The following is a 24,147-nucleotide window of genomic DNA, read 5'->3' as shown; positions in this document are numbered from 1 at the left end:
CAAGGTGTAACTTGAACGTTTGATCCGTCAAAAAGACTGACTTGTTTTTGTGTGCAGGCCTTCCAGCAGACACTCTCCAGGGCCACAGAGATCGCTTCCAGGAACAGTTTAAGAAGTAATGTTCCTGCATGCAGCATGTGATGAAGCTCTAAGCACTTATAACTGCAAAACCCAAAACCAGTGAAGTTGGCACCTTGTGTAATTCGTAAATAAAAACAGAATACAATGATTTGCAAATCCTTTTCAACTTATATTCAATTGAATAGACTGCAAAGACAAGACATTTTATGTTCAAACTGAGAAACTTAAATTTTTTTTGCAAACAATCATGAACTTAGAATTTAATGGCAGCAACACATTGCAAAAAAGTTGGCACAGGGGCATGTTCACCACTGTGTTACATGGCCTTTCCTTTTAGCAACACTCAGTAAACGTTTGGGAACTGAGGAGACACATTTTTGAAGCTTTTCAGGTGGAATTCTTTCCCATTATTGTACAGCTTAAGTTGTTCAACAGTCCGGGGTCTCAGTTGTAGTATTTTAGGCTTCATAATGCGCCACACAGTTTCAATGGAAGAGAGGTCTGGACTACAGGCAGGCCAGTCTAGTACCCACACCCTTTTACTATGAAGCCACGCTGTTGTAACGCGTGGCTTGGCATTGTCTTGGCAACATATTTGCTCCAAAACCTATATGTACCTTTCAGCATTAATGGAGCCTTCACAGATGTGTAAGTTACCCAATGCCTTGGGCACTAATACACCCCCATACCATCACAGATGCTGGCTTTTGAACTTTGCGCCTAGAACAATGAGGATGGTTCTTTTCCTCTTTGGTCCGGAGGACACGACGTCCACAGTTTCCAAAAAAAAATTTAAATGTAGACTCGTCAGACCACAGAAGACTTTTCCGCTTTGCATCAGTCCATCTTAGATGAGCTCGGGCCCAGCGAAGCCGGCAACGTTTCTGGGTGTTGTTGATAAATGGCTTTTGCTTTGCATAGTAGAGTTTTAACTTGCACTTAGAGATGTAGAGACGAACTGTAGTTACTGACAGTGGTTTTCTGAAGTGTTCCTGAGCCCATGTGGTGATATCCTTTACACACTGATGTCGTTTTTTGATGCAGTACTGCCTGAGGGATTGAAGGTCCGTAATATCACCTTTTGATGATATTACAGACCATAGATGGTGAAATCCCTAAATTCCTTGCAATAGCTCATTGAGAAATGTTGTTCTTAAACTGTTGGACAATTTGCTCATGCATTTGTTCACAAAGTGGTGACCCTCGCCCCATCCTTGTTTGTGAATGACTGAGCATTTCATGGAAGCTGCTTTTATACCCAATCATGGCACTCACCTGTTTCCAATTAGCCTGTTCACATGTGGGAGGTTCTAAATAAGTGTTTGATGAGCATTCCTCAACTTTCTCAGTCTTTTTTGCCACTCGTGCCAGCTTTTTTGAAACATGTTGCAGGCATCAAATTCCGAATGAGCTAATATTTGCAAAAAATAACGTTTTCCAGTTCGAATGTTAAATATCTTGTCTTTACAGTCTATTCAATTGAATATAGGTTGAAAAGGATTAGCAAAACATTGTATTCTGTTTTTATTTACGATTTACACAACGTACCAACTTCACTGTTTTTGGGGTTTGTATCTACATAACACATTTTTTTAATGCTGAAAACTGGTATCATACGTATATGTATTGTTACTAATGATGTAGTTTTGTTGTAATTGTAAAAAAGAGAAGGCAAAAAAAATACAGATACCGATAAAAAGAGGCTGGTGCGGATATACGGCAAAATGCCAAATATTGGCGCCGATAATTGGTCGATCTCTGATACAGTGTATTTAAATTCATAAACTGTTATAAAATTGATTAGCTTGCAAGTTATTGTTGTGTAGAAAAAATCCATATTTTTAACAATTTTCAGGAGATTTCCCATATTTTGAAATGCAAACGTTGATGCTCCTCTTAGAGACGTAATAAAGGGGTTAGTAGTATCCTCTGATTGTTTTTGCTGCTAGTTTAACCACAATATTAGCGCTGCATAAAACTCTACGTTTATACTGGTCCAACGTTTCCTGAAACATAATGTTTAAAAAACAACTTCAAGCCTTGTCCAGCTGTTTACTGACATACTATTCATGTTTAGCTAAATTTTACTGCAAATTAATATCGGCTCCAGATTCTGTTACATCAAATACTAGTAATTGGTATTGGCGCTGAAAGAACCATATCGGTCGATCTCTACTAATCACCTTGTTCAAATGTTCTTCTACTTATTGAATGTGTTTTATTACAGGTTGAAGAGTCTGTTTTATCGATCCAGTAATTTGCAGTACTTCAAGAGGTTGATTCAGATTCCACAGTTGCCTGAGGTAATGACAGGCCTACATCTTCACATACAAGGTGTGTCAGAAAAGTTCTAGGATTGGTGGCGACTTTTCCTCTTGAATTTAATCCTGCTGGAGACTAACACACTTCCCCAGCCTTCTCTGGCACGCACACCTTCATGTGCTCATTGAAAGATTCTTCCAAGATTGTCCGCAAATCTGTTATCTTGTTATCATCCACATTTTCAAAACAAGTCCCCTTGAATGACTCTCTTTGTCTTGGGAAAGAGAAAAAAATCACAAGGAGCCTCGCGGTGAGAAGAGACATTGCTCCAGCACGGCGACGTTCTCTTCGGCCAGGAACTGTTGGAGCTCAGCGCCTTGTGGGCGTGTTGTCGAAGGGAAGCAGCCACAAGTTTCAACCCGTGCGAACACTGCAGGGTTTCTTTGGCCCTGTGGCACAAAGTCATAGTGGACGATGTCCCTCACGTTGAAGAACGCGATCAACTTCAACAGTCCTGGAACTTTTCTGACACACCCTGTACACTGTATGGACAGAATAAGTACTCTCAAAGTCCAACATAATGCGGTCATTAGGGTCATTAAAATACAGATCGCGTGATGTGGAAATCCTTTTTTTTTACCCTTTTCAAAAAAGTTATGCGCAGATCTCGGTTGCCTAAAACTGCTTGGTGGATAGTTGGTTTGTTTGTTTTATTTTATGAATTTAGGTCAAACAATTAACGTAACGTATCAAATTTATAATAAACGAAAAGGAGCAAAAAGAAGTAAAACTTATATCTGCCCCCTATTCATACAGTTAGATTTGTTGTTAAACTCAGAAGACTATCTATATACACTACCGTTCAAAAGTTTGGGGTCACATTGAAATGTCCTTATTTTTGAAGGAAAAGCACTGTACTTTTCAATGAAGATAACTTTAAACTAGTCTTAACTTTAAAGAAATACACTCTATACATTGCTAATGTGGTAAATGACTATTCTAGCTGCAAATGTCTGGTTTTTGGTGCAATATCTACATAGGTGTATAGAGGCCCATTTCCAGCAACTATCACTCCAGTGTTCTAATGGTACAATGTGTTTGCTCATTGGTTCAGAAGGCTAATTGATGATTAGAAAACCCTTGTGCAATCATGTTCACACATCTGAAAACAGTTTAGCTCGTTACAGGAACTACAAAACTGACCTTCCTTTGAGCAGATTGAGTTTCTGGAGCATCACATTTGTGGGGTCAATTAAACGCTCAAAATGGCCAGAAAAAGAGAACTTTCATCTGAAACTCGACAGTCTATTCTTGTTCTTAAAAATGAAGGCTATTCCACAAAATTGTTTGGGTGACCCCAAACTTTTGAACGGTAGTGTATATATTAGGGGTGTGGGAAAAAATCGATTTGAATTCGAATCGCGATTCTCACGTTGTGCGATTCAGAATCGATTCGAATTCGAATCGCGATTCTCACGTTGTGCGATTCAGAATCGATTTTCATTTAAAAAAAAAAGTTTTTAATTTTTTTTTTAAATTTCTTTACTAGTATTTTTCATTTATTTATTTTAATTTTTTTATTTTTTAATTAATCAATCCAACAAAACAATACACAGCAATACCATAACAATGCAATCCAATTCCAAAACCAAACCCGACCCAGCAACACTCAGAACTGCAATAAACAGAGCAATTGAGAGGAGACACAAACACGACACAGAACAAACCAAAAGTAGTGAAACAAAAATGAATATTATCAACAACAGTATCGATATTAGTTACAATTTCAACATAGCAGTGATTAAAAATCCCTCATTGACATTATCATTAGACATTTATTTATACATTCTGAAGAGCGATTGGTTTTAAAATATGTTTTACAGGCACTACCCCACACTTTTACACAGTATGTTAGATATGAAACAATTAGTGAATTATACGAAATATAGAATGCTTCTTTATTCATAAATTCCTTCACTTTGTGTGAAATAGAAATAGTTTGAGATACTTAAGCCCTTGTATGAATAATATGTGATTTCCATGACATGTGTGATTTCTCCATAATGTATAGTGGCCCCACGTGATGTGACGTAAATGGCGGATTGTACTCCCACGTCACAGAATCCACCAGTAGGTTTGGACATCACTGAGTCCTTTTTTTAGACACTTTCATTAAAGGCCTACTGAAATGAAATTTTTTTATTTAAACGGGAATAGCAGATCCATTCTATGTGTCATACTTGATCATTTCGCGATATTGCCATATTTTTGCTGAAAGGATTTAGTAGAGAAAATCGACGATAAAGTTCGCAACTTTTGCTCGCTGATAAAAAAAGCCTTGCCTGTACCGGAAGTAGCGTGACGTCACAGGAGCTAGGATTCCTCACAATTCCCCGTTGTTTACAATGGAGCGAGAGAGATTCGGACCGAGAAAGTGACGTTTACCCCATTAATTTGAGCGAGGATGAAAGATTCGTAGATGAGGAACGTTACAGTGAAGGACTTGAGAGGCAGTGATGGACGTATCTTTTTTCGCTCTGACCGTAACTTAGGTACAAGCTGGCTCATTGGATTCCACAGTCTCTCCTTTTTCTATTGTGGATCACAGATTTGTATTTTAAACCATCTCAGATACTATATCCTCTTGAAAATGAGAGTCGAGAACACGAAATGGACATTCACAGTGACTGAACATGTAAATACACGATTAATAATATTCAGCTTTGCGAAGCTAAAAAAAATAGAAGCTAACCTAGCTACGTAGCCAACGTGATAGCATCAGTCTCAAATGCAGATAGAAACTAAATAAAAAAAACCCTGACTGGATGGATAGACAGAAGATCAATAATACTATTAAACCATGAACATGTAAATACACGATTAATAATATTCAGCTTGGCAAAGCTAAAAAAAACAGAAGCTAACCTAGCTACGTAGCCAACGTGATAGCATCAGTCTCAAATGCAGATAGAAACTAAATTAAAAAAACCCTGACTGGATGGATAGACAGAAGATCAATAATACTATTAAACCATGAACATGTAAATACACGATTAATCATATTCAGCTTGGTGAAGCTAAAAAAATAGAAGCTAACCTAGCTACGTAGCCAACGTGATAGCATCAGTCTCAAATGCAGATAGAAACTAAATAAAAAAAAACCTTGACTGGATGGATAGACAGAAGATCAATAATACTATTAAACCATGAACATGTAAATACACGATTAATAATATTCAGCTTGGCGAAGCTAAAAAAACAGAAGCTAACTTAGATGCGGCGGCGGGCGTTGTACGCTTTTGACAACACCCCGGCCGCCATCAGAGTCGGCAAGAAACATATATTTCCCCAAAGTTACGTACGTGACATGCACATATCGACACGCACGTACGGGCAAGCGATCAAATGTTTGGAAGCCAAAGCTAGACTCACCGTAGTGCGTCTGCTATCCTGCTCAAAACACAACACAACCTCTTGGTGTAGGTGTTGCTGTAGTCCGCCGCTCCACCGATCGCACCTACAACTTTCTTATTTGCAGTCTCCATTGTCCATTAAACAAATTGCAAAAGATTCACCAACACAGATGTCCAGAATACTGTGGAATTTTGTCGAAGAAAACAGAGGTATTTGAATTGGGTCCAAACACTTCCCTTGCCCTCGTGACATCACGCGCATACGTCATCATACCGCGACGTTTTCAAGCGGAAGTTTCCTGGGAAGTTTAAAATTGCACTTTATAAGTTAACCCGGCCGTATTGGCATGTGTTGCAATGTTAAGATTTCATCATTAATATATAAACTATCAGACTGCGTGGTCGGTAGTAGTGGCTTTCAGTAGGCCTTTAAAATTTACTGTGTCAGTTGGTAAATTTGCGATAATTTGGCAAAAAAACAAAAAACGCGATTGACTTTTGGTGGGGGAAAAAAAAAATGGGCGAAAATTTGGGGTCCATGGCACGATCGCGTTATGTAGAATGTCGCGTTATATTGGACTTTGAGTCTATTGTAAATCATGCCCCTCACGCTTTATGACAGAATGTTTAAATGCTTTCTTGCAGTTTATTGCAAATGTAGTTAATGGGGTTAGGGATTGGTACCGTTCACATTTTAACCGATACGGTACAAATTCCCGGTACCTGGTAATCGATACTGGTATTTAACATTTTGAAAATAACATTTTACTTTTTAATGTAACATTTTAAAAAATTGCTGTGCTGTCCAGTTGTTGTATTGTGTTTTTCTTCAGCATTGGAGTCCCATTTGCAATGCAGTTGCACTTCCAAGACATTAGATGGCAGTTCTGTAGTATATAGGCTATCTAGCTTTATTTTTTCATGAAGCAGAATGTGTTATGTTGCACCCTACAAAGTGTTTGGACTGTACGCATTGTGCCTATTACGCACCAGCTGTTTGATTGTAACATTCATCTTAGTTGTAGTTTTCATGACTAAATTTGGAGGTGTTGAAGTCGCCATGTAAAATCGCTAATGCTAATAGTAGCATTTCTATGGCAAATCCATCATCCAGCATCAACCTGGCACATTTTGGAAGAGTGGAGCCTTACTTTATGTTCGAGCGTTTTCTACCAAGCATACTTGCTTTGTTGGTGTTGACAGTTGCAGCATTACTTAGAGGGAGTTACGTGAGTCGGTGTTTAGTCAACAAAGGTATCGAAATATGGCACGCTTTGATTCCAGTGAATCCATACCCGGTAGTACAGACGGAATTCAGTCGGTGCCTAAATAAAAGTAAAGAATTCGGCACCCACCCCTTAATGGGGTTGAGGTCAGGGCAAGTACTCATCCAAGTCTGTCTTTATTGACTCGTGTGTTTTGTGCACAGAGGTGCTGCCATGCACACTCAGGTTACAGAAGGGATTAATAGACAATTTAAAGCACGTATTTGTAAAGTGTGCACCAACATCCTAAATAAATAACACTGTGAATGAAATGTTTTCTTTCAGAATCCGCCAAACTTCCTACGTGCGTCTGCCTTGTCGGAGCACATCAGCCCCGTGGTCGTGATCCCAGCCGAGTCGTCTTCACCAGAGTCAGAACATCTGGTAGAAACTGAAGACCTGGTGGACACAGACGTCCCCGTCCTGCCGGTAAATATAAAGAAAAACATCTAAATATAACTGGTCATCTAATCTGTAGGCTCTTTTTTTTGTTTTTAAACCTGTGCTTATTTGCTGCAACTTTTATTTATTCATACTAAATGATAACTCAGTGTTTCCCATACATTCTGTCACAAATACATTTTGACCGCCACAGCTAGATTTGTTGCCACCTGTTCACCCTCGCTCATAAACACATTATAATGGGACTCTCTGTGAATGTAGCTTGTCGTTTTAATTCTCTACAGTAGACCGCATCCCAAGTCTGCTTATTAACATACCTCATACGCACCTGCTCTGCCAGAGAATAAGACGACGCAGCTATAGGGATCAGTGTTGCCAATTAAGCAATTTTGAAGCTATATGGAGCTAGTATACAAACCCTTCTAGATTCTGATTTGTGATAAAAAATGTTTAGAGATTAACATGAAAGTACATATGTTGCTCACTTTTTATCTCGCACAGCATCCATAATATTACCGTATTTTACGTACTATAGAGCGCACCGGTATATTAGCCGCACCCACTAAATTTTAGGGAAAAATTATAATTCAAATCTTCGCCTTGGACTATATCCGTAGATATACAGTATACGCGATAAAATGTGTTTTTTACACAGAAAGCTTCTGCAAATGTTTATTTACATACCTAAATTGTTTCCAAACGATGACTGTAACACGGCAGTAAAAAGAGCGTACTTGTCCAAAAGATGGTGCCATAGCAAAAACAATAAAACACCTTTTGTGTGTATTTGTTTGTTTTTTAAGTTTTGGTTGTAAGTGAAGAAAAATAAATTAGCCGCACCGTTTTTTTAAGCTGCAGGGTTCAAAGTGTAGGAAAAAAGTAGCAGATTATCGTCCAGAATTTAGGGAACATGCATCGTGCTAGTTAGATAATGATATAATCTCACCTCTGTGTGAAACACTGACATCTAAAGTAACATTTAACTGTATATATAGTAAAGTTTATAGTAATATTTGTCATACATGCGTTTATTTGTCTCGATTTTTGTTTTTGTTAGTTTTGTTAATATATGTGCTGCCCTCTCTTGGTTATCATGCTACACACAATATTGAATGCAGTGTTCATTTTAAAATTAGAGTTTGATGCAACAGGGTCCCTTACGATTCAGGACGATTCAGACGCTGTACTACCAGGCAGGCCTGGTAGTACAGCGTGAGCAGTCAATATTAGTTTTCACAGAGTTTGGCGACTACATGCCTGTAAATAAAAATTTACTGTTTTATGTCAACTTTGTTCTGTTAAAGTCTCATTTGTTAAACATTTGTACAATTAAAAAAATTATCACAATGCTAATTTATGTTAATTGTATGCTAGCATTACGCTAGCGGCATAATAGCTAACTTTTTTCCTGTAAAATTTTTTATCATGTCAACCTAAACACTATTGTGCACTTATATTGCCATATATCAGCTACTGTGTGGAAGTGTGAGGGAACACATATAAGTGTAACATAAAGGCATTGTATCAACTACAGAAAAGAGCTATAAGGATTATTCATAAAGTAGATTACTTAGAACACACTAACATATTATTCATTAATTCAGGTTTATTGAAATTACAGGAGCTAGTAAAGTTACAGACATTATGTGTCATGTTTAAGGCTAAAAGCGAAACATTACCAGCAAATTTACAAAAAATGTTTGTCATCACTTCTGAGAATGAAGAGCATAGAAGAAAAGGTCATTTCCAACATCAGTATTCAAGGACAACTTTAAAACAAATGTGTATATCAGTGGTGGGGGTTAAACTATGGAATTCTCTTTATAATGAGATAAAAGATTGTAAAAATATATTCCAATTGAAAAAAATATATAAAGACGGAACAATAAAATCATATGGACAGCCATAAGTGTTTACATTTTGCTTTATATTTATTAATGTACTTGTTTTTTGCCTGGTTTTGTATTTGTTTTGTATCATCCCATGAGGTGTATATTACTTCTTTTGTTTTTTTGTTCGGTTTGTACTTCATGAAGTTTTGCACTTGTGTTTTTTTTTGTTTTGTTTTGTTTTCGTTATATTTGGATGTAATTGTTGGTTCACATATCATTAAGTAAGACTATATATTATGTGAAGGGGGCAGGAAAATATAAGATTTTTCTTCATCCTGCTCCTTCTCAGGCATTGGTGTGTAACTGAATAATTGTGTTATAATTGTCTATCAAAGATGCACATCAATGAAGGAGATAAATAAAAATGAAATGAAATTAAAACATGATTCCTACATGTCTGTGCACATCATCTCTAATTTTAAGGACTGTTTGCCTATCTGCCAAACTATCTAAACCAATTCCAACAAAAACAACTAGCCAAACACCAGAGAATATTTGTGTATTTTTAATCTGCAATTACGGTAAAATTGTATTTTAATAAATGCAGAATTTCAGGAAAGTTTTGCGATTTAACTTTTCCACCTGATGTCTTTTTTTTTTTTCCTTTTTTTTTTGTGCTATGAAATTATTATTTTTTTAAGATCAGATTAATCACACTCTTGAATTTGGATTACTTTCTTGCATAATTTAAATTAACTTAAAAAAGACCCTAATATTTGGACACAAATGCAATTTTACTGTAATACAGGAACATCTTTTTAAAGGTTTTATTTAAATGCACTGTACTTATTTGTTCAAAACTTGTATATAAAGTCTAGTCAGGGTGTATTTTGGAGTGAAATTTGCCAGCAGTCACCAAACTCATCTTTGCACTGACGTATGCATCAAACTTAATTTTATTATTATATGTTTATTTTATTTTATTATTTATTCACTTTTCTTTTAATGTATTTATTTATTTTCATTTATACATTGGCCTGATTTCTGGCCATATAACAATGATAAAGGAGCATGTGAAGTCAAAATAAATGGTGTGATTAATCTGCATATATAAATGATTAATGCAATAATTCTTTAGATAACTCATTATTTTTGACAGCCCTACTTTTTTTTTTACATCCTTAGGCTCCTTTGGAGACCAAGTTTGACGACCTGTTTGGCACCTCCGCTGCAATCGACCCCTTCAACTTCAACAATCAGAATGGGATGCGCAAGGATGATAAGTACGTCTTTTGTGTCTATGTATGTATGAATGTGTATGTGTGTGTATATATATATATATATATATATAATCCAATCCAATCCACTTTATTTATATAGCACATTTACACAACAAGAATGTTTCCAAAGTGCTGCACAGCCATGTTAAAAACAATATTAAAAACTAAATTAAAAACAATATTAAAAACGATATTAAAAACAATATTAAAAACAATATTATGCTACACCAATGACTGAATAAAAACAAAGAATAAATGAATAGAAAACCAATACAGAAACAATATAAAAAATAAATATGATTAAAAACGATTTTAACACGCGAAGTCCCAGAGAAGGGTCAATTGACATTTTTACCTAGAAAACACACAAGAGGGTCATTTGACCCCTAGTCCCCCCTGTGGACACTCCTTTTGTTATGAAAATGTGGCTGTTAGTGGCACACGGCAGGGGGCCACTTGAGCCTGTGTGGGGGAGGGGACCTTACAGCTCAAGCTTTAGTTCTGAGGTAGGTTGTGTGTGTTTTTGCAAGGATCAACAGAATGAAGGGATCAACACTCTGACATTTATTGTTAAAAAAAATACAAAACAAAACATATTTACAAAGAATGAAAAAGCAACTGTTTTCCCAGTTTTGGTGTGGAGGGTTGTTGCAGAAGCAATTGTTATTTTTGTGTGCCAAAAATAGTTTAAAAAAAAAAATTTACAAAGAAAAAAGCATATTTACAAAGAATGAAAAACCATGTCCATGTAAACGTGACTGACATACATTTGAGCAGTCACTCACAATCCTGGCACTGCCATTGCTCCTTTCGGCATTTCCCACATGTATAATTTTTCTGTCTACCTAGACAAACTGCCCCTAACAGCCTCATTACCATAACAAAATGAGTGATTAGTGTATTCGGGAAAAGCGTCGGGCCAAATGACCCCTCTCTGGGTCTTCTAGGTAGACAGAAAAATGCTGGGACTTCTAGTGTTAAAGGGTAAAACCAATTAAAACAGTAAAATAGACATCAAAATTTATAAAAAACACAGAGGACAGAAGACCACACAACTCTCGTAGTGTTAAAAGCCAAAGAATAAAAGTGGGTCTTAAGACGAGACTTAAAACACTCCACTGTGGAAGCAGTTTGAACATGGAGGGGCAGAGTGTTCCAGAGTTTAGGGCCGACCACAGAGAAGGCCCTGTCTCCCCTGGTTTTAAGTCTCGTCCTGGGCACCACGAGCTGGAGCTGGCTCTCGGACCTCAGAGCGCGCGGGAGTGTAAATTTGAATGAGGTATAGGACTGGCACCTCAGATATACTGAGGTGCCAGTCCATGTAAAGCTTTAAAAACAAACAGCAAGGATTTAAAATCAATTCTAAAATGAACAGGGAGCCAGTGCAAACTCCGAAGAATTGGGGTTATATGCTCGCGTTTCCTGGCCCCTGTTAAACGTCGTGCTGCCGCGTTCTGGACTAACTGCAACCGGGAGAGAGCTTTTTGGCAAATGCCAGCATAAAGTGCATTGCAGTAGTCCAGGCGACTTGAAATAAAAGCATGCACGACTTGTTCAAAAAGGTTAAAAGATAAAAATGGTTTTACCTTTGCTAAAAGACGAAGATGATAAAAACACGATTTTAAAACGCCAATGACTTGTTTGTCAAATTTAAAATCGCTGTCTATAATGACGCCAAGGCTGGTGACTTTGGCAGTGGTTCTCAAATGGGGGTACGCGTACCCCTGGGGGTACTTGAAGGTATGCCAAGGGGTACATGAGATTTTTTTTAAATGTCTGTCAAAAAGAACTGTGAAAAGAAATGCAACAATGCAATATTCAGTGTTGACAGCTAGATTTTTTGTGGACATGTTCCATAAATATTGATGTTAAAGATTTCTTTTTTTGTGAAGAAATGTTTAGAATTAAGTTCATGAATCCAGATGGATCTCTATTACAATCCCCAAAGAGGGCACTTTAAGTTGATGATTACTTCTATGTGTAGAAATCTTTATTTATAATTGAATCACTTGTTTATTTTTTAACAAGTTTTTAGTTATTTTTATATCTTTTTTTCCAAATAGTTCAAGAAAGACCACAACAAATGAGCAATATTTGCACTTTTATACAATTTAATATATGAGAAATTGATGACATAGTGCTGTATTTTACTTCTTTATCTCTTTTTTTTCAACCAAACATGCTTTGCTCTGATTAGGGTGTACTTGAATTAAAAAAATGTTCACAGGGGGTACATCACTGAAAAAAGGTTGAGAACCACTGACTTTGGTTCGCACATAATTTTGCAATGGTCCCAAGTCAGTGAGGGCTGGACCAAAAACTGAAATTTCCGTTTTTCCCTCACACATATATACACACACATATGTGTGTGTGTATATATATATATAAATATATATATATATATATACCGTAATTTCCGGACTATAAGCCGCTACCTTTTCCCCTCGTTCTGGTCCCTGCGGCTTATACAACGGTGCGGCTTATTTACGGCCTGTTCTTCTCCGACACCGACGAAGAGGATTTCGGTGGTTTTAGTACGCAGGAGGAAGACGATGACACAATGATTAAAGACTGACTTTTCATATACCGGTAGGCTGGTTATTTTGATAACGTACAGGCGAGCACTTTGTATTACTTTGCACCGTTGTATTATTTGTACTCTGCACGAATGCTGTTCGCCATGTCAAAGATGTGAAAGTTTGATTGAATGATTGAAAGATTTATTGTTAATAAATGGGACGCTTTGCGTTCCCAAACAGTCATCTCTGTCCCGACAATCCCCTCCGTGGTAGCAGGAACCCCTATATACTACGGTAATTACACATCAAAACCCTGCGGCTTATAGTCGGGTGCGGCTTATATATGGAGCAATCTGTATTTTCCCCTAAATTTAGCTGGTGCGGCTTATAGTCAGGTGCGGCTTATAGTCCGGAAATTACGGTATATATATATATATGTGTATGTATTTCCCTTGTGGATTATTAAAGTTTGTCTAAGTCTAAGTAAATATATATGTATATATGTATATATGTATACAACTTTTGATAGACCGTTGCTTTATTTCCGTATCCCCTAGAGACCGACTCATTGAACAGCTGACCAAGGAGATCCAAGCCCTTAAAGATGAGTTGGAATCATTCCGGCTGGAGGTAAAAAAAATAATTGTCCACCCTTGAACTACTTATTCCCCGCACATGATTGATTATTTCCTTTTTCCTCCCTACCTCTCACTACCAGAGTGGACGATTATGTCAGGCATTGAGGGGGCGTGTCAATGAGCTGGAGGCGGAGCTTGCGGAGCAGAGCCACCTGAGGCTACAAGCAGCAGGGGAGAGCGAGTTCCTGAGGGCCGAGCTTGATGACCTGAGGAGGGTCAGAGAGGACACGGAGAAAGAGCAGCGGAGTCTGACTGAGATAGAAAGTAAGGCTTTAAGCAAGGTGCTTTTATTTCATTACCATGACCACACTGGAAGATTGGTAAACGCTGACAAATATGCCATGTAATAAAGTAGATGAGACACATAACTCACGAACAAGGAAACCCAATTCAATGGGCTTTATTACTACTGTACATTATAAAGGTAAACCTAAAACTTCCCAATAGGAAGACACCATCTATGGGAGAGAGGCATACTTGCCAACCCTCCCGATTTTTCCGGGAGACTCCCGAATTTCAGTGCCCCTCCCGAAAATCCCGAATTTCTCTCGATTTTCACTCGGACAACAATATTAAGGGCACTGCCTTTAGCGTCCTTTACAACCTGTCGTCACGTCCGCTTTTTGACCATACAAACATTGTGCCGGCCCAGTCACATGTTGTATGCGGCTTCTGCAGATACACGTAAGTGACCGCAATACGTACTTGATCAACAACCATACAGGTCACACTGAGGGTGGTCATATAAACAACATTAACACTGTTACAAATATGCGCCACACTGTGAACCCACACCAAACAAGAATGACAAACACATTTCGGGAGAACATCCGCACCGTAACACAACATAAACACAACAGAACAAATACCCAGAATCTCTTGCAGCCCTAACTCTTCTGGGCTACAATATACACCCCCGCTACCACCAAACCAGCCTCCCCCCCAACCCTGCCACCCCCAACTCCTCCCACCTTTTCTATTTATGGCCACATCCTTCTACTATCCAGGTGAGAGGCATGATTTATAATCTAGAATTAACTTTCACCAACACAGAGGCGATGCAGCAGCTCACTCGCGCAATATGTCAATATAGCAGCCTAAGCCAGTTAGCTCTCTGTGATTACGGCACGGCTAAAAGTAGATCCGTCTGTGTTAGCGCTTATAATAACAATATCCCTAAAACTTGGGTAATATTCAGGTCACGACATGTAAATGGAGTATTGTTGGCGGTTTTTGGATGTTTTATTTAGAGGGCTTTATGAGCTAAATATTGTACTCTAATTAGCTGCATTGTTCGCCTCCTCGTACTTTCCGTATTTTACGACTTAGAATGCATGAAAAAAAAAATGTGTTAATGTACTACACAGGGATTGTTGAATGATAAGCAACATTCCAGAAAAAAGTGCAGTTCCCCTTTAAAGGTGCCTGAACTGGTACTGTAAGTAAGAAATGGAAAACACAAACTTTTTGTTTAAACAATACAGTACTTTTATGTTTTTATGTAAATGTCTGATGTGAAATTTGAACAGAAGAGTAATTTAAGTACTTCAATTATATATATAAAATGACTCACTTGTGTTATAATGTTGATGTTCAGAATTTCGGGGTTCGTAATTGCACCTCGCTCACGTGACCATGACTGGTGCATGTGGAAGTGTTGTGTTGTTGTTGTGAGAATAGGGTTGTGCGAGATATATGATACAAATTATATAAATTTGGTCGACAGTAGAGCTTTTAATACTATCGTTATATTGTGATAATGCATGTTGGTGACATATTCCAGCTTTGTCCCGCAAATTTGATAGCGATAAGAGAACAACCGCGTCTTCAACACAATGTAGCGTCCTCGCTAGCATCTAACGTCCCTCCACAGCGCGAAGCAGCTTCTAATCAGCAATTCCCACCTCCATGGCAGCAATTAAACTGAGTTTCTACCAACTAACATTATCACTGGAGGACGAGGAATAGCTAAACATTCTACATTACAATAAGCCATGCCAACCACTGAGCTTGAGTTCTTGTAAGTAAACAGAGGTGAGCGGCTTGATACAAATATCAACAGTAACAATACTAAGTATCGTATCAGTATATGGTCGATAGTTAGATCGATACTTTTTATTATCACAAAATATTTTGTCGTTTTTGGTATTATTTACAAACTCGGGATATAAAGCCTCTGCATTTAAGGGCAAAAATCAAAGAAGCCAATTGTAAAAAATTATTGAAATATTCAATTGATATTGTTACACCTCCATCCTTGGGTTTTAGCTGATTATTATTGTAATCAAAAATGCAACATTCCTCGCTTGGTAAAGGCGGTCGCATTCCTCTCCCCTCCCTGTTTCTCCCCGCTCGCTTCTTTGTTTTTGTCTTGTCTGTACTTTGAAGAGACGCTTTTTCTGCGTTGGCGTCCGAAATCTTAACACCTAAACATGGAATTGATGAGCTGGTCTCTCGACTCAATTGACAAAATATTCTCGACCAGGAAGAGAGGTTCGGGGGAACCTGGCTGCCCTGACGGAACGTTCGCTGCTGGGTACGTGAGGGACTCGTGGGAGAGATGGAGAATCATGTGCCTCTCGGTGCTTTCCGTGGAGGACGTGGAAGACATCTATCTATTTGGAACTGTGATCGCAGGAAATCTGCTGATTGGTCTGGGCATTGCTTTGTTGTATCGTCAAATTCGGAAGACGAGGGCAGCAGTTGAAATTGCCCAAAGGCTGCCCGTCGCACTGGGTCGGGCTGTGGGAACGCGGGCTGTGGTGATTTCAGAACTGAATCGTAAGTTGGATCATATCATTGAAAGGTTTACTGAAATGCGAAAATTGATTAATGTGAGAGCCAGCATGGACGTTTAGATCAGACAAGCCACTGAAATGTCTGCTCGCTTGGAAAACAACAATCCTTATTTACGATTTGACTCCCTCCAATGGCCTTGACGCTGCTCACAACAGACGAAGGCTGTTTTGAAAACATCCACTGAAGGACATCACAGTGATGGCCGCTCTTCCTTCAACAACACCTGGGAGTTGAACTTTGCTCGTAACGCCTGCAGAGAAAGACTCCAGGCCTATAGACACAACATCACCTACACCCTGGAAAATGGCCATATGCACACACACACACCCCTTTGCTTCCGCTTAAACCCTCTGGAGCAATAGAAGGAAGTGGCGCGCTCAGCTGTCAGCAGCCTACCGCTGTAGCGACCCACCCCCCCTTTTTGTGTAACATAGGCCTGGGCCGATAAAGTGTGAATTATATTTATATTTATATAGCGCTTTTCTCTAGTGACTCAAAGCGCTTTACATAGTGAAACCCAATATCTAAGTTACATTTAAACCAGTGTGGGTGGCACTGGGAGCAGGTGGGTAAAGTGTCTTGCCCAAGGACACAACGGCAGTGACTAGGATGGCGGAAGCGGGGATCGAACCTGAAACCTTGAAGTTGCTGGCACGGCCACTCTACCAACCGAGCTATACCGCCCCTATAAGACGATATCAGTATATATTGCGATAGACATAATCGATATCAATATAAAATGTGTTCAATAAAACATTCGATATATATTCATATTTTTTTGTCGGAATAAAACAGAAATTATGAAGCAAGAGGAGGGACACGCAAACAGCCAATCACGTACCAAGAAGGTGCCGTCTTTCTGTCTCGCTGTGGATTCTCTGCGTGGAGTAAGAAGAGAAACTGTGATATCTTGACATAACAACTCAATAACAGAAACTTGCCTTTAGTTTTGTTGGTTTTAATGCAGACTTTGCGGCAACACCCTGACACTTACAATGTGTCAGTTTAATGAGTAGCTTCCCAAACTACTCTGTGTAGTGTTCTAAAGCTTGTACACTACTGCCATCTAGTGTCTCAAAACTTAAACTAACTTCAAATCGCATTTATTTGTACCACCTTAGCTGCGCTCAACCTGCCTGGCTACTGGACACCTTCTCCACTGATAAATAGCCCCCTTGGTAAGTTGGAAATTGCAGTACTGTATTTATTTGCAGGCTTAAATAAGTCATAAAAATATCAATAATTATCGATATCTATCAATATAAAAAACGTATATTGTGATACAGTTTTCAGCCATATCACCCAGCCCTAGTGTAACATGTTTATGTGTTCTTATGCCTATCAAGTGTTTTTCTTGGCCTTAATCTGGAGCCGCTCCCCAAGAGCCCAGTCTGAGATCGACCTTTTTTACTCTTCTCTTCCACCCAGCGCTCACCTTTTTCCTACATTTTGAGGAGCGCCGTAATTGGCTGCACCGTCCGCGTTCCTCTTCGGTCTCCCTGTATATTGTTTGTCTAATCTTGAACGGAATTGTGCTGTAAACCTGAAATAAAGTATCTATCCATACATCCATCCATCCAATGATCTTGAAAATTTTAAGTATCAGCATTGGTATGACCAATACTGCCCCTGCAACTACTTGATATTTGATTGATACCCAAATTTGTAATATTGAGCAAGACCAATGTAAAGTACAAAACCAATAGAAGAGTAAGTGCTTATTACTTTCTAACAGAAGTGTAGATAGAAGCATGTTACAACATGAAAAAAAAAATACAACTGGAATTGACATGGTATGTTCTATTATCATTTACCTGCCAAAAGTATATCGCAGGAGGCTGATTTTAGGCACTATTGCAAAATCTCTCTGCAGTGTTGCAACTGAGCACTACCATTGGGTTGTTCAGTTCGCCATTAAATTTAAAAAGAACGTCAGACTCTGTATGCCTGTCGGGATGCTACATTACTAACAAGATGTTACCTGCAAAATATCACCTTGTTGCATGTGGCTGAGTTTGCATTAATTTCCTTTCAAAATGAGTCACAAATAGCCATTTTTACTGGTCGGGTTACTACCGCTTAAGTCAGCACTGTTGCTATTATGGAGCTGCGTTTTGGTACCCAACCTTGTGTAGTGTACACTGTGCTAATTTCTGATTTTATGTCAGATGTCAAGCTATTGTCAAGTTGTTTGAACACAAACAGCATGATTGGCGTCTGTCATTTTGCAGAAAAAGCCCAGGCTAATGAGCAGCGCTACACCAAGCTTAAGGAGAAGTACAGCGAGCTGGTGCAAAGTCATGCTGACTTACTGAGGAAGGTAAAAAAAAAAAAAAACTCTTACTTTGTGTACCATCCTTGGAATGTGTCCATGTGTAGTTTCTGTTTGCATGTGTTTTTGTGTGTGCCTGTAGAATGCAGAGGTGACCCGGCAGATGACGGTGGCCCGGGCAGCGCAGGATGAAGTGGACGCAGTGAGGAAAGAGATGCAGGACAAGGTGAAGGCCGCCCAGGAGGCCGCAGGCAGACAGGTGGGCATCACAGTCAAAGCTTGTGAGTGACTAGAACACGGTTACAAAGTAAGGATGTGCGGCTTGAACGCCGCCAGTCAGTTTCGGACGGTTATCATGAAAAAATATGTAATCATGATATAATGCCGATCACCAACGCCGATCCCCTCTGGCTGACACTGTATTTAGTTTTAGTCGCCCGGCTGACAAGTGGCTAGTGTATATATATGTATACACTATATATATATGTGTCTCCATGCACTGTGTGCTAAATGAACTTTAAGAAGGGTGTATGGAAGCGCGTTGCAGCAGAAAGTAAGTAGTTATTAACAAGAAATTAACAGTTAAATTAATAAGAGTCTAGACTGAGAGGATAATATAACAACTGTTGGTGTGTCAACACATTGTCATAGACAGTACACAACACGTAAGGGGGGGTTTGGTGGTGTCGATACCAAGGATACTATCAGTATATGATTGATTCTAAAGTGATAAGGTTGATATTTTATTTTTGTTTTTTTAAATGTTGTGTTGTTTTTGTTAATGTTTACAAACTCGAGGAATACTTGAGGACTTTGAGTGCAAAAATGTACTGTGTGCATCCGGAAAGTATTTACAGCACTTCACTTTTCCTGCCTTTTGTTATGTTACAGCCTTATTCCAAAATGGAATAAATATATTTTTGTCCTAAAAATTCTACAGACAATACCCCATACTAACAATGAAAACTATTTTTTTCACTTTGTTGATGCACATTTGGCAGAAATTACAGCCTAAAGTCTTTTTGAATACGATGCCACAAGCTTGGCACACCTATCTTTGGGCAGTTTCGCTCATTCCTCTTTGCAGCACCTCTCAAGCTCCATTAAGTAGGAAGTGTCGGTTTTCATCCAGGATGTCTTTGTACATTGCTGCATTCATCTTAGTCTTTTTAGGGAGGCGATCAAGAACCCGATTTGTCTGTTGAGAGGAGAACCTTCAAGAAGGACAACCATCTCAGCAGCGATCCACAAATCAGGCCTGTATGGTAGAGTAGTCAGACGAAAGCCATTTCTTAGTAAAACGTTTGTCAACTTGCACCTGAAAGACTCTCAGACCATAAGAAACAAAATTCTCTGGTCTGATGAGAGGAAGATTGAACTCTTTGGCGTGAATGCCAGGCATCATGTTTGGAGGAAACCAGGCACCGCTCATCACCAGGCTAATACAATCCCTAGTGAAACGTGGTGGTGGCAGCATCATGCTGTGGGTGTGGTGTTCAGCGGCAGGAACTGGGAGATTAGTCAGGATAGAGGGAAAGATGAATGTAGCAATGTACAAAGACATTATGTGCAATCTACTAATAAAAGTTTCAATCAATCAATCAATCAATCAATCCTGGATGAAAACCAACACTTCAATTTCAACCTGATGGAGCTCGAGAGGTGATGTAAAGAGGAATGAGCAAAAAGGAATGGGTGAAACTGCCCAGAGATGGGTATGCCAAGTTTGTGGCATCCTATTCATATAGACTATAGGCTGTAATTGCTGCTAAAGGTGCATCAACAAAGTATTGAGCAAAAGCTGTGAATACTTAGTTATATGGCTTTTTTTGTTTGTTTTTTGTTTTTTAAATACATTTGTAAAAAAAAAAATCACGTTTTCATTATGGGGTATTGTGTGTAGAATTTTGAGGACAAAAAATTGATTCCATTTTGGAATAAGGCGGTAACAACAAAATATGGGAAAAAATTCAGTGCTGTAGGAAGTAGTTTTTGCTTTTGTTTAGTTATTGTGTACTATTGACGATTGTATGTAATAAAAGATAAAAATAAAGTAGTTTAATTATTGCGTTGATATTGTTACACTGTCAATAGCACTCACCATAAATAAAATGAAAAATGTACTGATAATTAATTGGATCATTATTGATATCGGCCGATCTCACTCATTTATGATCGACATCGACAACATAAAACCCTGATCGGAACATCCCTAGTACAGAGTTTGACTTCAAATGTTTAAGTTCTTATGTTCATAACCAGGCTTTTGTGAGTTATCTATCGTGACTTTTTGGTAATCCAGGAACAAAAGCAGAGGGAGCACCTTGAGGAGATGCAGAGAGAGCTGTTGTCCAGCAGGGCGGAGCTGGACTCCATCAAGACCGTCATGGCCTCGTCACAACAGGTCTGTCCTCACTCATTCATACAGTGATATTACATTATTACAAGTATCTTATCTGCTGTCCTTTTTATCATTGCTCTCCATCTTCTGAGTCACCAATGCTGACCTAATCACAAATGCGATGAAAACCCGGGGGCTACTATGATTTATAGTCATCTATCTGTCACTGTACATAGAGCTCAGATCACAAATTCATTTGGACTCCTTTCAGCTTTATTAAATATTTCTAATTATAGAAAAATATCCTATTGCACTGCATCACAAAGATGGCTGTATCTATGGTGCAGTTGTAAAGGCAGGGTTTATGATCCATATTGGATCATGCAGGGGGGTCATATAGTCGTGGCCAGTCAGTGTTTACATAAGAACAAAGTTAATCAGTTTTGTTGTTATGGTGCATATGCAGTATTAAAACCACAGTATGGGGCCCGGTGGAATGCTGTAACCATGCATGTCCACTTTTAGAATATTCTCACATATTTCCCTAGGTATTTAGCAATAATATCAGCTGATAATATAAGTTTTACATCAACTCTCTGACTCTGAGTACATTGGTGCAATCTAATTAGATCCAATACAAGAGCTGCTAAAAATATTTTAAAAATTCTTACCTCATTTTGGACAGTTTTAGAGAGGTAATAATTCAACAATATTTACTCTTGTGGTTTAATTCTTCATTGGTGTAGAGCAGATCTGAGCAAATTAAGGCCAGAGGGCCGCATGCCGCCCGTTAAGCTTTTCAATCTGGCGCGCCGGACATTCCCAAATAATTGTTTTAATCTTTAAGATGGGAACTGTAGCTGCCATTATGATGTGCAGTGATGTTTTCAAATTACTGGAAGTCTTGAACTATACGAAGTATTTAAATGGTTGGAATGTGTGCTTTTGCATTATATACTAGTTACTATGGTAATCTAAGTCACAGCAGCTCAGACGAGGCACCAAGCAGTGTGGGTGGGGAGCGTTTCCACAGAGTGTTTCCAGAGCGGCCTGAAATGCAGGTGTCAGGGACAAACACAGAAGGAGATTTTTACAACACAGTTCTGCAAGAAAAGTGATATTATTGCCATCCAAGCAACGTCTTTTTAATGGATGCCCCTGCTTATTTCAGCAAGACAATGCCAAGCCACATTCTGCACATGTTACAACAGCGTGGCTTCGGGTACTAGACTGTCCTGGCTGTACTCCAGACCTGTCTCCCATTGTATATGTACAAACATACATATACACATTCGGTACATATACAAGTACATATACATACATACACTCATGCACATAATCACGTTTCATCAAACATATATTAACATTGTTGCTCTGGGGGAAATTGGGTAACACAAGGCACACTAACGAAGCTTAACCTATTATTACAGTGTTTCCCACACATTCATTTATTTGTGGCGGCCCGCCACGAAAGAATTACGTCCGCCACAAATAAAAAATTTAAAAAAAAGTATTTTTTTTTTTTTTTAAATTTTTATTTTGTCCTGTCCAGCTTCTCAGGCAAATCATATAGTTGATGTAGATGCCCATATAGGCTGTTCAGATTTACTTTACAAAAGAGAAGTGTAGGATACTTCTCTTGTTGCCTTATTTGTATTTGACCACTACTGTTTTCTGTATATTTGTTACTGACTGTGGCAGGACACCTCTGCCTCTGTTTCACTTTATGTTGCTGGTAAATAATATGGTTGTAGTAGTAGGCTAAAGTTAAATTATTTAGTATGCACTAATTAAAGGGGCAGAGCTTTAAGAGACATTTTAGCTTTTATATTTTATAAGATATATTTTTTGTAAGAACCACAATTAATAAATATATTTCAGTGAATAACTTATTGTTCAAATCTGTATATAAATATGTACATAAAGTGTTGTAATTATATTTTAAAATGGATGGATGAATGGATGGATGGATGGATGGATGGATGGACGTTTAAAACAAAACTGTTATTATTAATTAGTAAGTATACATTTTTTTAGCCTTTTTAGAGAAAATCATATCATTGTAGTAAATTATGCAAATTACTGGATGATGTCATGGTGACCACGCCCGTAGCCACGCCCCCACCGCCACAGGATCTTAGCAGTTTATGGGAAACACTGTATTACTATAAAAATCTACAGGTTAATATAGGTTGCTTCTCTTTCTTCCCCTCCATTCTTCTGCATTCTTTTGTATCTGTAGTTATCATTACATATATGTATTGTTGCATTTGAACAACTGTATTGTTGATAATAGAGGTAAAGTATTGGTATTGTTCATTATCAATAGCGCTATTTCTATTGGTATTTGTATTGGTCCCTGGGACCCCATTGAAAAAATTCCTAGAGCCAACACTGATGGAGTATTGGTGCGTGCAAAACAGCAGCAGGCGGCTGTGGCCTGCGGGCCGATTCTAATACTATTTAAATATCATCCCGGGGGGCCATAGATAATTCATTCGGGCCTTGACTTTGATACATAGGTTTTAGCCTATAGCCTACCATGTTTACCTTTTTGTAAATGACTGACCTGCAAGAGAAAAACAACCGTGTGTGCTAATTGGAAAACATTTAGATGTTACCTGACTGTCCTGCTTTGCACAATTAAACATGTAGCAGGACTGCTTGTATCAGAGATTTTAGATGCAAACCGATATCATCCGATACCTGTTTTTTGCTTATATCAATATCGGATCGGGACACTCCTTTAACCATATGCTATTCACTGTGGTGTTTTAGGTTTAGAATTGTTTTATTTAGAGTTGGTGACATACTGCAGCTTCAATAAGGTCTGAATTCATGCAGACTTCCAGAGGTTTGCCTGTTCCCTTTCCCACTCATCCATCTTTCAGCCTCCCACTCAATCTTTCTATTTTTGAAGCCAATCCTCGTTAACTCTTCATCCATCTTGCTAATCTGCACAGTCACATACACACCCTCATTTTATTTCTTGTGTGCCTGCAGTGTCGCAGATCTCCTTATGCGGTGCCCCTAAGAATACATT

General features: G+C 38.5%; 1 protein-coding gene across 4 annotated transcripts in view; it reads left to right on the top strand.

Annotated features, from left to right (window-relative positions):
• The window catches only part of hip1 (huntingtin interacting protein 1), a 122,401-nt gene that overhangs the window by 73,407 nt on the left and 24,847 nt on the right, over window positions 1-24,147 (top strand). For 3 of the 4 annotated variants that reach the window (XM_062068258.1, XM_062068256.1, XM_062068259.1), the window contains 10 exons: window positions 58-115; window positions 2,309-2,384; window positions 7,307-7,450; window positions 10,441-10,538; window positions 13,612-13,684; window positions 13,773-13,956; window positions 17,613-17,669; window positions 18,723-18,811; window positions 18,906-19,022; window positions 21,066-21,167. In XM_062068258.1, the coding sequence (XP_061924242.1) occupies window positions 58-115; window positions 2,309-2,384; window positions 7,307-7,450; window positions 10,441-10,538; window positions 13,612-13,684; window positions 13,773-13,956; window positions 17,613-17,669; window positions 18,723-18,811; window positions 18,906-19,022; window positions 21,066-21,167 (998 nt within the window). The remainder of the gene's footprint in view (window positions 1-57; window positions 116-2,308; window positions 2,385-7,306; window positions 7,451-10,440; window positions 10,539-13,611; window positions 13,685-13,772; window positions 13,957-17,612; window positions 17,670-18,722; window positions 18,812-18,905; window positions 19,023-21,065; window positions 21,168-24,147) is intronic. The other variant, XM_062068257.1, reaches the window with a different exon arrangement.

This window comes from Entelurus aequoreus, linkage group LG13 (genome assembly GCF_033978785.1).
Source record: "Entelurus aequoreus isolate RoL-2023_Sb linkage group LG13, RoL_Eaeq_v1.1, whole genome shotgun sequence".
Classification (NCBI taxonomy): Eukaryota; Metazoa; Chordata; class Actinopteri; order Syngnathiformes; family Syngnathidae; genus Entelurus; species Entelurus aequoreus.
Note: the sequence above shows the minus strand (reverse complement) of the source record. Positions and strands in the feature narration are given on the sequence as shown.